Source organism: Pieris rapae, chromosome 14 (assembly GCF_905147795.1).
Source record: "Pieris rapae chromosome 14, ilPieRapa1.1, whole genome shotgun sequence".
In the NCBI taxonomy this organism is placed as follows: domain Eukaryota; kingdom Metazoa; phylum Arthropoda; class Insecta; order Lepidoptera; family Pieridae; genus Pieris; species Pieris rapae.
In genome coordinates, this window is record NC_059522.1 from 10362187 (window position 1) to 10373365 (window position 11179).

Below are 11179 nucleotides of genomic sequence, written 5' to 3' on the forward strand. Positions count from 1 at the left end.
TGGATAGTATAGATTTTGTGCATTTCTGCAACCAAAATATATTGAAACATTTATTAGATATATTTGTTAAAACTATAAAAGAAACAATAAATCATTGTTAACAGTGATTTATTTGATTCAATCACTTATAGTGTACACACATTAATAATTTTTCTTAGCATTAAATATTTATTCTACAATGAAAACAAACATAATCGTACTTTCAATTAAAAAAGGTTGCCCAAAAAGTAAACAATATAAATATATTTAGCGTTTATTGATTTAGATGGAGAGGCTCGTGATCATAGGCCGTCATGACTTCTCGTCTACTCACGATTAGAATTAAAAAAATATTATTTATGTAATTGATACAGTAGCTTGGAACAATATTAATACAACGAAGTTGAGGAAAAACATTTCACGTAATTTCCGTCCATGCTTTGATAGAATGAAATTCTTTCAGCCTTTCGAGGAAACCAATTTGATATTACCTTTTAATAATTCATATGTAAGTCGGAATATAATAAAAAAATTGCACAACTAAATTGTCTAATACTATTAATTGGATAGTCATACTTTTTACAGACGGCTTTCAAAATATCTTTTTTATAATGAAGCAATTAAATGTGTTAATTCATTTAATATCGTATCTTTTATAAACATAATGCACCAAGTATATTTATATATTGATATATATTATAGTCATAGATAAAGGTTTCTCTTTTTAAAAAGAATCGGTCGGTTGTTGGAAATGAGATAAAAAAGGGTTTTGGCTTATTAGTTAAAAAATATTTTGAGTTTTAAAAGAACCAAAGAACAGAGAATAAATCTTACAACAAAGTAAACGTAAATCCATAGTAAAACGAGTAATACAATTTTGAATTATTATTACAAAAATAAGTAAAGAAAAAATAAGACATAAACGTCACAAACATATTAAACTTTATAAACAATAACAGAAAGTTATATCAAAACAATTGTACGAGAATAACGGGAACGCGTTGAAAATTTAGAATTACGATTAATCTATATTCTATACATTTGATATAAATGTTGTCTCCCAACCACCGTCTATAACGTACGACACATTTAGAACGCTTTACATACTATTTTTGTTAAGACGAAAGAGTGCGCCTAGACCGGGGCGTGCGTCCCCGACTGGGGCAGCACCACGACGGTGTCGGAGGCCGGAGGGGTCGCAAGTGCTCGAGGCGCGTCGACCTGCGCCATGAGGGTGGCGGCGAGGTACGAGGGCGGCGGCGTTTGCTTGACGGCCTCGTCGTAGTCGGGCAGCAGGCTCGAGTAAAGCGGGGCCGGCGCGGGGCCCGAGGGGCTCGCCAACCCCTCGCCAGAGATCACGAACGGGGTCAGGCCGCTCAGGGCGTGCGAGCGCATCGTCAAGTACTTATAGCATCGCCACACCATGTTGATGAAGTACGCCTGATTAGAAAACTCAACTTTATTCCAACTCCACAAACGAGCTAGAGGGTGACCTATACGGATACTCACCTTGATGAAGATTGCGACGAGGAACGAGCACAGAATGACGAAGGCTAAGGCCGGCACGGGCAGAGACAGCAGTTGGGCGCGCCAGGGCACGCGGCGGGCCTCTCGCACGAGCTGGTCGACGGAGCGCACGTAACAGAGGTACCCCATGCCCGTCAACCTGTCGCAGGAAGGCTCGCGATCAGACTTCGCTACTGCTCCGTCATTGTTTAAAATCGTTAATGTAATTTTTCTATGCTTACACTGTGATAGCAAAATCAAAAATCTGAAGACAGAAGAAAGGCAGGATGTGTGCAGGTTTCCCTCGTGCAGCTCCATAGATCAGCATCAGTGTGATGGCCAGAGTGCACACAGTTACAAGGGCACCCACATCTATATCATCTGAAAAAGTAAAAGCAAAAGGCAATAGAATTTTTTACATTAAATACCTTCAGATGACCTTTATAAAGTTACAATATCTTACGGTAAATGAAACTCCGCTCCTTTGATTTAATTGCATATTGAGAATAGGCACTGGATGGTGATTCAATGTTGGGCAATGCAGTAGGTAAAGGGGATCCTACATCACGCCAGTCAACAAAAGATTCCTGCTCCTGTTCAAAATCTTGTATTAATGCTGGATCCCTCACCACAGCAGCCAAAAACCCTAAAGCTAGTAAATGCAGTACCTGTCAAAGAGACAACAATAAACTTTTCTTTCTTTCTAAGAAGTCTTTATTTAAACTTGGTATACAATTCTGCTTAAATAATTTACCAAATGCCATGAACCAAGGAGCATAGTTCCAGTGCGAACATGTAAGCACATTAGGCAACGCCATTCTTTGCTATGCTCTGTTCCCATCTTATTCCGAAATCTCAGCATATTAATCTGTATAAAGAAAATATTTAAAATCAAATTAAAATTTTTATTCATATTGTTTTTACATATAGACAATATCATTTTAGCTGGAACTTGCGAAATAATAAATTTACGTAATCTTTACAGTATCTAAACTGAAAATTTTTGTAGATTCTTAACATGTTGTGGACCAAATCTATACTACACCTAATTTTAAAAGTGCCCATGTTTAATATTTAGTGTTGTTTTATTTAACTATAGACGAAGACAATAATTACATATGTTTAGAAAATCAACACTATAGGCATTTTAAATTGAAAATTCCAAACGAGAGAACGAAATGAGTTATGAGGCAGTGATATTTGACAAATTATACTATGATAAATTTACGAGTATAAATACATAGAACTTACAACGTATACAGTCGCCCGAGGGCTAAATGTTGTGTAATTTACGATACACAGGATAAATAAGAATTCACTGTTACTCACTAACTATTCAATCGAAATTCCAAGATTTAGCAAATTATTTTGGAAATTATTTTTGAAAAAAAATTAACTAAGTATGTCGTATGTATCAATTCTTTAGGTACCAAATACCAATGTAATTTACAAAATTGAAAATCCAAGTTTTGATAGTTGACATTCAGCAATGAGTCATTGAAGAAACTATCATTTGCTATTTATTATCTCTCAGTGGTGACAGATAATAAATGGCAAATGATACTTTCACTTGGTGAGTGTCATTGGTGTGTTGAATGTTGATCAATAACTAATAATAACAAGATTGTAATGCACAGTATTCTTAGATTTTTAAATAAATGTGATAATAATAAGCTTTTACTTTACCTCAAAATTAACAATAGATTATATTTATTGTTTTACTCTTTCTGAGTTAGTAGTATGTAAGTGCCATCTCCACTTCCTTGCAATGTTATCTGTTATTGGTTTCTGCCGGTTATCCCTACATAGTATAAAACAAAGTCGCTTTCTCTGTCCCTATGTCCCGTTGTATGCTTAAATCTTTGAAACTACGCAACGGATTTTGATGCGGTTGCGACAACTGTATGTCGCTCTTTCAAGAGTGACCTCCAGAGAAAACATGTTTGTATTGTCTAATGACAAAAAAGCTGTGAACGTTGTTTATAAAGACATTCGGTAATATCTTGTGAAAATAAAATAAATAGTTAAAATGTAAAAAGTAAATAGGTAAAAATATAGTGTATGAATTTAGATATTCCAAAGATAGCAGGAAATCTTCATGGTATAAGCCAGAGCGGGCCGCTATGTTTTTATATATAAAACGTTGTATACAACGTTCACAGTTTTTCTGTAGTGTATTTAGTATCAGCATTACACCAGTGCGAAGCCGGGGCGGGTCGCTAGTATCTTCTATTTCACGAATCCATTTACCTTCATAGCGGTCTACCAAGTGCCAATACTTCTTTATCGGGCCCTTATATCTCTTCATATATGTGTTCTGTGCAATTAACAAAATGTGTATCTGTACTTTTACTAAAGGTCAGATCTGTTCCTTGAATTCAAATTTTCTAAAATAAACGTTCACATTTGCCACCATTTTATTCATAGTTCATACAAAGTTTGTAATTTGTTCAAAGTTTAATAAGAAAATCGGAAAAATATAAGTATGGTATAGTACAGTATAGTTTAGTTTTTAAAAGTAAAGTAAGGTGTTTTTGTATGATATAATTCTCTAGAAAAAATGAGTTCCTTTAAGTTTAGTATACCATTGCAAAAGGACGAGTTATTAGAATGTCATGCAGGACAATATCACGTTGAAGATGTCGTTTCACCAAGACTACTTTTATCGAAATTTCAAGGTAACAAAAGAAACTATGTAAAATGCTTGTATTACATGAAATGTTTTATATAATTTATCCGAATTTTGTAGATGCTGCTCGAGCTTACAACTCCCAGGGTGTTGATTATATACTTGAATATTTTGATATATACTTCTCAATATTGGTTCATGGTACAAAACTAGAGTGGAATATCATAAATAAAGGTAATCTTTAAAACAAAACATATATATATACGTTGTACGTCAGATCAAATTAAATCAAATCAAAAGTGATTTATTCATGTAGGTAACATCAAAAAAAAAATACATTGAATGCTTCACACAAAATAAATAGTATGTTTTTATTGTATATGTTTTTCCAGGTTATGATCATATTCTGAGAACTGTTAAAAATTTATCTAGCTACCTAGAACCTATACTGCAAGAAAGAGATCTTGACAGTGAAGTCCGTACTAAAAACCTAAATATTGTTAAAATGACAATTTATTTATTCACTCAAATTATGAAAACAAAGGATACCAAAGTAGCAGCTGATGTAAGTATCTAAGTAAATAAGGTCCAAAGAGATGTTTTCAAGTAACCAAAATCATATTTCATCAATAAAATAAGTGAAGCATTTAAATGTTTACATTTACTGCTGATTTTCAAATAAAAAGGTGTCAGTAAATGAGATAAGCTAGCAATAATCTCTCCATTTTTTAAATCAAGTACTTGAATTTGAATAGAAACATATTAATTCTCATAGAATTCAACAAAGTTGACATTGGGAAAGAAAGGCAAGAAAACATCAGAAAGTGATGAAATCAGTTGTTGGACAGAAAATGATAAAATGATTGCACTTGTTACATTGCACCAAATTCTACAACAACCACTACCACGCCTTTGGGACCCACCTCTAGCTGAACAAGATTTTGTATCGTAAGTTGCACCTGTCATGTAATATATTAGATGTGGAGTGATTTTGTCTTTTGTTGTATATTAATAAACAACATTTAATGATCTTATTATATATCCATAATATTTGAAAATTAATTATTTTATTTCAGAATGGTTGTTGAGCCATGCTACATTATAATAGAAGATCAGGCAATAAAAAACAAAACATTGAGAGAAACTGTATTTCAAATACTCGGAACTTTAATTAAAAAGTATAACCATGGTACAGCATGTATTATTAAGTTGGTGCAGGTAATTGCTTCATATTTACAGTTTATTGGTTTTTCAAAGCCTTGATAATGTAAACCTCAAAAAAATCTTTTTTTCATATGAAATGTTTTTGTTCAGGTACTACAGATGTATGAACATGCAGTGTCCCCGGTGTGTGCAGGTGTGGTGCAGTTAACCAAAGACTTTGGCCTGGGAACATTCGCTCCTCAAATGGTTAGTTTAAATATTGCTATTTAATTTAGTATTTGATAATTAATGGGTAAGTTTAAAACGGATGGACTCAAAAACTACTTCCAACACTTATTTTAGCATAGGTGGATTTTGTATCTTTTAGTAAATTTTCTTGGTGATTGTGAGTGCATTCTTAAAAAATGTGTGGGTCTCATGACGCCTAATAGCAATGACTTAAAACTAATGAAAAATTTAAATTGCTTACAAAAAGCTGTGCTCGAGGTTTGGATTTATTATAAAAATATTTTAAAAGAAAATTTTTTATTAAAAGAGATGAGAGTGAGTGAGATGAGATTGGGATAAGAGTTGCGCCCAGTACGAATATAATGCAAACTATCTTAAGTGAATATAATAGAATATAAGGAAATATAATGAAAATGAACCCACTAGCAAATCATATTGCATGGTGTCATTTGCATTGCAAATACCTGTACGGTTGTAAACTATACATTTAGCCCTCCCTCTCCTAAGAACCGCTTTATCACAGCAAAAAATAGATGTAAGTATAAAATTTTCCTGGTAATGCTCTCAAACATGCTTATAATGTAGGTTCGTGAAATAGCAGAAGCGTTAGCATCCTCGGAGGAAGAAAACAGCGCAGGCACAGAACAAGGAGCGGCCAAGAACTGCGGATCCTTCCTCTTGGAACTCACCAAGGAGCTTCCGAAAGAGATGACCGGCGCCATGGCCACCGTTCAACCTTACTTGGAAAGCGACGAGGTGATCCTTACGTTTCAGGATTTCCGTCACGAGACTCTTGGACAGCCTTTGGTCTATTTATCTTTTTCGATTTCTCTTACATTTCTAAGTATTTTTATTCCAGTCGTACACATTGAGGATAAGTATCCTGGGGATGATGTGCGAGATATTAGTGATGGAGTTGAAAGGAGAAGGCCTCACCGACGAACAGAGAATACAAAGAGATGACCTTCTCGATGACTTGTTTGAGCACCTGCACGACCAGTCTGCGTACGTGCGACATAAGGTAAATGTGCTACGCGAGATGGAAAGAGTCGCTTACAATTTAGATTTTTCCACCGGCCTTTCAGATTTCTCCATTCTTAGTCGATCATATGAAGGTCAAAAGTGAAGTTTACTGCTTTTAACAGCGTAAAGAAAGAGTTGCGGCCGGTCTAATATAACAGTATTTATTTGTCTTTTTGTTTGAATGCAGCGAAATGTAGAACTGACCCTTAACCCAAATCTAGAATGCCCGCTGCCGAATTAAATAAAGCCTATTTCATACTGGCATCATTTTGAAATAGGAATATAACATATTATACAATGGATCCGTCTCGTGATATAAAAAATGTCGTTAGCTGAACGACTTCACTGTGAGGGAGCATCAGCCAGTTCGGCTCGCGCTCAGGTTGCCTTTCTGATGCTTCAGGTTCTCCAATACTGGTCTCGTTTGCAAAAGGAGAGTTGTGTGCCCGTCACCAGACAACACGTCGTATTGGAGCGAACGGTCGGAAGACTGCGAGATAAGGCGGCTCTCGTCAGGAAAGCTGCCATTCAGCTAGTCAAGGTGACCTCTTCCGTTCGATTTTGGAGCTGGAACGCGTCTTCTTCTAATAGTATTTATTATTATTTTTTTCGTTTTCTAGATCTTTCTAGAGTGTAATCCGTTTTCGGCTCAACTCAAGTTGGACTCGCTCGAGGAGCAGCTCGCCGCGGAGACCAAGATTCTTGAAAGTCTTCAAAAGAAGCTAAATCCGGATCCGGACCCGGAACTCGTGAAAAAGTGGGATGAAATGGAGAAAGATGTCGTGAAAACGATTAAAGAAAAAATGAATTTATTGACCCAAGACGAAATGGAGTTGTCGCAGTCCACCTTAGACAATTTGTATCGCGCCATTCGAGCCAGTTTAAGGGAAGAGAACTATTATAAAGCGTATTTAATAGTGAAGCACGTCGAACGACAACATCCCGAAGCCAAGTTCCTGAGATGCAGTCTGCCCAAGAGCGACCAGGTACGTGACGCCGAGATAATTAATATATCATCTAAATCAATAAAATATCCCTATATCGCTATAATCCCTATTTCCGCTCTTTGCAGCTGGAATACTTCGTAGCCCTGTTGCGGAATATGTACGTGACGCCGGAGAAAAGCTATGCGGTTTCCGAAGGCGAAAACGAGATGGCGCTGCTGAAGCGCACGGAGGAGAAGGAGAGCATCGTCGCGTTTCTTCAAGAGTCTGTGCGCTTCTGCAGACTCATCGCCGAAGCCGTTCCTCTGATCGACGCCCTGCTGACCTCGAAGCAGGCGGGAGACGTCAACGAGGCCATCGACTTCTTCACGGCCGCTCATCACTTCCACGTCGAGGCGGCCAAAGTCGGCATTTCCAACATGCTCGTCCTCGTGTGGTCTCGAGATCAGGTCGGTGTCTCTTCGATGTCTTTAGTCTCGACCGATATCGAGATGCTTGATCACTGACCACGGCACCTTCAGGAGAAACGGGAAGCCGTGGAGCGGGCCTATCGGGAGATGTACTTGGAGTGCGAGAGCAGAGCGGAACGAGCCCGAGCCTTCACCGTCGCCAAGAACCTGGTTTCCCTGCTTTGGATAGTCGACCGAGACTCGGCGCTGGCTCTGCAACATTTGGTGGAGAAGTGGGTGACCAGGGGAGATATTTCGCCCGCCGTCATTCAGGTGAGCTTTCGCTCGGGTCGGGCTTCGCCTGTACGGCGATTCCTGTGTGAAATTGTCATTTCGCGTTACAGGTGTTCTGGGAAATGTTTCTGAAAAAAATCGACGGCACCACCGATTCGGACGGATATGCGGCCCTGTCCCTGCTGGTCATGATCGCCAAGGCCAAACCTTCCGTGGCGGTCGCCAACTTGGAGCTCATTCGGTCTCACGGCCTCGCAGGAGACTACGACTCGCGGGATCTGAGCGCTCAGCTCCTGACGTCTCTGGCGAAGAAGGACCGGAGGTACCCCGCCGACGACCCGATCTTCGCGGCCCTCCGCGACAGCCTCGTGGAAGCGTTTACGAAGTTCGAAGACTTCGTGTCGTTCGCCGCGAACGCGGTCGACTTCGTCTACGCCGTGTGCGACACTCCCGACGTCGTCTCCTCCGAGCTGTTGGCGGAGATGTACACGCGTATCGAAGAGAAGACGATCGACGCGGAGGACGACTCGGCCGACGTCCCCGCGGAGTTGCTGTCGAGGTTCGTCTTCGTGCTGGGCCACGTGGCGCTGCAGCAGCTCATACACCTCGACATTTCGGTGTACAGCGAACTGAGGCGACGCAACCAGGCGAGTGAACCGCCGCCCTCTGCCGCTCTCCGCCGGCGACGGCGCGAGCGAACGTAACGACGTAGACTTTTCCGCTTCGCAGGTTCGAGAGGAGCGGAAAGCGGAGGAGAAGAGAAAGAAAGCCGCCACTCCCGCCCGGCGAGGCAGAGCGCAGGACCTGCGACGCCAGACTCTCATGAACGCCAGCAACGCCAGCGCGTCTTCCAGGGGCGTGCGCACCCCGAGCGTCGGATCCGGAGCTCGGCAGACGGTCTCGTATCGGTTCCCTCTCCTCGAACGACCCGCGTGGATCTAGACTCGGTCTGATCGGTTGCGATCGCAGGCCGACGGCACGATGACGGAGGAGGAGGCGCTGGAGGGCGCCGTGGCGGACGACGCCGACGCCGAGTACGTGAGGGCCGTCTGCGAGAGAGACGTCGTGGGGCCGGGTGCCGCCCTCGCCCGCTACGCGCCGCTTCTGCGCCACGCCCTGACCGCGCCCGGCGCACCGCAGCGGCTGCAGGTCGCGGCCGCTCTCGCCTACACCAGGTCCGCGCCTCGGCCGCCTCGCGCGTCCGTCGCGGGGCTCGACCCTCACGATTCCCCGTCGCAGGTACATGCTGGTGTCGAGCGCCGTGTGCGAGGAGGGCCTGCAGCTGACGGTGACGATGCTGAAGCGGTGCCGCGGCGTCGCCGTCCGGAACAACCTCACGATCGCCTTCGCCGACCTCACTCTCCGGTTCCCGAACCTCACTCAGCCGTGGACTCCGCACGTCTACCGCATGTGAGGATCGCTCGAGACCTCGACCTCGACGAGGACGAGCGGTGGAAGGTTCTGAGGCGACGCGTCTCGTTTCAGTCTGAGCGACGAGGAGCCGGAGGTTCGCCGGTGTGCCGTCAAGATGCTGTGCTTCCTCGTGCTCCACGAGATGGTGCGCGTGAAGGGGCAGATCGCGGACATGGCGCTCTGCTGCGCCGACCCCGACCGGCGAGTGGCCGACATGACCAGGCTCTTCTTCAAGCAGCTCTCGCTCAAAGGGAACGCGCTCTACAACGTGATGCCGGACATCATTTCGAGGCTCAGCGATCCCGAGCTGAACGTCGCGGAAGACAAATACCGGGTCATCATGAGGTGGGCGCCCTCGGGTTTCTTTCGGATCCAGCCGGCGGGGCCTCTCGCCTCGCTTCTTCTCACATTGCCGTCTCCGTTACAGGTACATAACCTCCCTCATTCAGAAGGATCGTCAGACGGAGGCGCTCGTGGAGAAGCTCTGCCAAAGATTCAAAATGGCAACGGACGAGCGCCAATGGAGGGACCTCGCCTTCTGTCTGTCTCTGTTCACCTACAACGAGAGGGCGCTCAAGAAGCTCATCGAGAACCTCGACTGCTACAGAGACAAGCTGCACTGCGCCGGAGTCGTGGAATCCTTCAACACGCTCATGAGCAACGCCTCCAAGATGGCCAAAAATGAAATAAAGGTCGGCGTCCGCAGGCCGGGGTCCCGTTCTCCGCTTTCGTCTCTCTTTCGCTTTCGGCTTTTCAACAATATTATTCCCATTTTGTTTCAGGCCTTAGTCACGGAACTGGGGGACAAAATCGAGGACTGCTTCGCGGTGACGGAGAACGACGAGGAGCAGAGAAACGAGAAACAGTCGGACGAAGGCGAACGCCCCGCCCCTAAAGCCACGCCCCGAAGGAGACCCGCGCCGAGGAGAGCGCGGACCCGGTCGCTCAGCCCCGACGAGAACGAAGCCCCGAACGCGGCCGCGACGCCGGTCGGCGTCCGGAAGTCGGCCCGGAAACCCAGAGCCGCTCAGAGGAAGACCGACGACTGCGAGTCCGACGAGTCAGGTGAAGCATTTCGAACGAATCACAAAACATCTCACGCCATTGACTGCCCACTTTATACCCATTTTACACTGTCTTTCAGATGATGATGATTTCCAGAAAAAAGAAGTCTTCAAAAAACCCTCCACGAGGAAGGGCACCCGGCGGAGAATTTAACCAATGGAATTTATTTATTAATTAACATTAGTCATATTTTAAGATTTACATGTTATACCGATATTTCTCTTACGTCAAATGTGTTCCTAATTATATTTCTGCAATGTGCTGTTCTCTATGTTTCTCCTTATCACCTTTTCAAATAAAATACAATCGTTACATTAAACGATAAATGTTAAGTAATGTTTGCCGTAACAGATTTGATTGAAACTTCTCGACTCTTCTTTGAAGCCGTTTCGCTATCAGTTTGATTCGCAGTTGCCACCCTCTGTACCCATTTATCTTTTGATACGAAGACCTTAAACGTACGAATGACTACTTTTTAATGATAGTACTTTATTTTATTTTATTTATTTTTATTTATTTTCCATTAAATTTTCCTATCTTTACAG

General features: G+C 42.6%; 2 protein-coding genes across 3 annotated transcripts; one reads left to right on the plus strand and one right to left on the minus strand.

Moving 5' to 3' along the window:
* Positions 1–91: 91 nt before the first annotated feature.
* LOC110992346 (lysosomal-associated transmembrane protein 4A) lies at positions 92–2955 on the minus strand. Of its 2 annotated transcripts, none has more exons than XM_022258110.2 (6): positions 2815–2955; positions 2240–2353; positions 1949–2153; positions 1728–1866; positions 1489–1645; positions 92–1419 (listed from the first exon to the last, which is right to left on the minus strand). In XM_022258110.2, the coding sequence occupies exons 2-6, from the start codon at positions 2345–2347 to the stop codon at positions 1114–1116; spliced, it is 915 nt and encodes a 304-aa protein (XP_022113802.2). In that variant the 5' UTR covers positions 2348–2353; positions 2815–2955; the 3' UTR covers positions 92–1113. The 2 variants fall into 2 exon arrangements, with proteins under 2 accessions (XP_022113802.2, XP_022113801.2); XM_022258109.2 differs by having other exon boundaries at positions 2737–2952.
* An 884-nt stretch (positions 2956–3839) lies between these two features.
* LOC110992365 (condensin complex subunit 1) lies at positions 3840–10901 on the plus strand. Its single transcript, XM_022258146.2, has 20 exons — positions 3840–4163; positions 4235–4348; positions 4507–4679; positions 4890–5062; positions 5191–5332; positions 5429–5524; positions 6092–6262; positions 6366–6527; positions 6933–7070; positions 7150–7515; positions 7602–7922; positions 7995–8195; positions 8267–8803; positions 8886–9053; positions 9126–9331; positions 9396–9566; positions 9642–9914; positions 9997–10261; positions 10352–10634; positions 10714–10901. Exons 1-20 carry the CDS (start codon positions 4046–4048, stop codon positions 10785–10787), a joined length of 4152 nt encoding a protein of 1383 aa, XP_022113838.2. The 5' UTR covers positions 3840–4045; the 3' UTR covers positions 10788–10901.
* Positions 10902–11179: the final 278 nt, after the last annotated feature.

Coding starts and splice junctions, on each gene's coding strand:
- LOC110992346 (XM_022258110.2), bottom strand. CDS start 2,347: ATGCTGAGATTTCGGAATAAGATGGGAACAGAGCATAGCAAAGAATGG. Junction 2,154..2,239: donor TCCTTGGTTCATGGCATTTG/GTAAATTATTTA, acceptor TCTCTTTGACAG/GTACTGCATTTACTAGCTTT. Junction 1,646..1,727: donor TTTGATTTTGCTATCACAGT/GTAAGCATAGAA, acceptor TTCCTGCGACAG/GTTGACGGGCATGGGGTACC.
- LOC110992365 (XM_022258146.2), top strand. CDS start 4,046: ATGAGTTCCTTTAAGTTTAGTATACCATTGCAAAAGGACGAGTTATTA. Junction 5,063..5,190: donor GCTGAACAAGATTTTGTATC/GTAAGTTGCACC, acceptor ATTTTATTTCAG/AATGGTTGTTGAGCCATGCT. Junction 7,516..7,601: donor GTCTGCCCAAGAGCGACCAG/GTACGTGACGCC, acceptor CGCTCTTTGCAG/CTGGAATACTTCGTAGCCCT.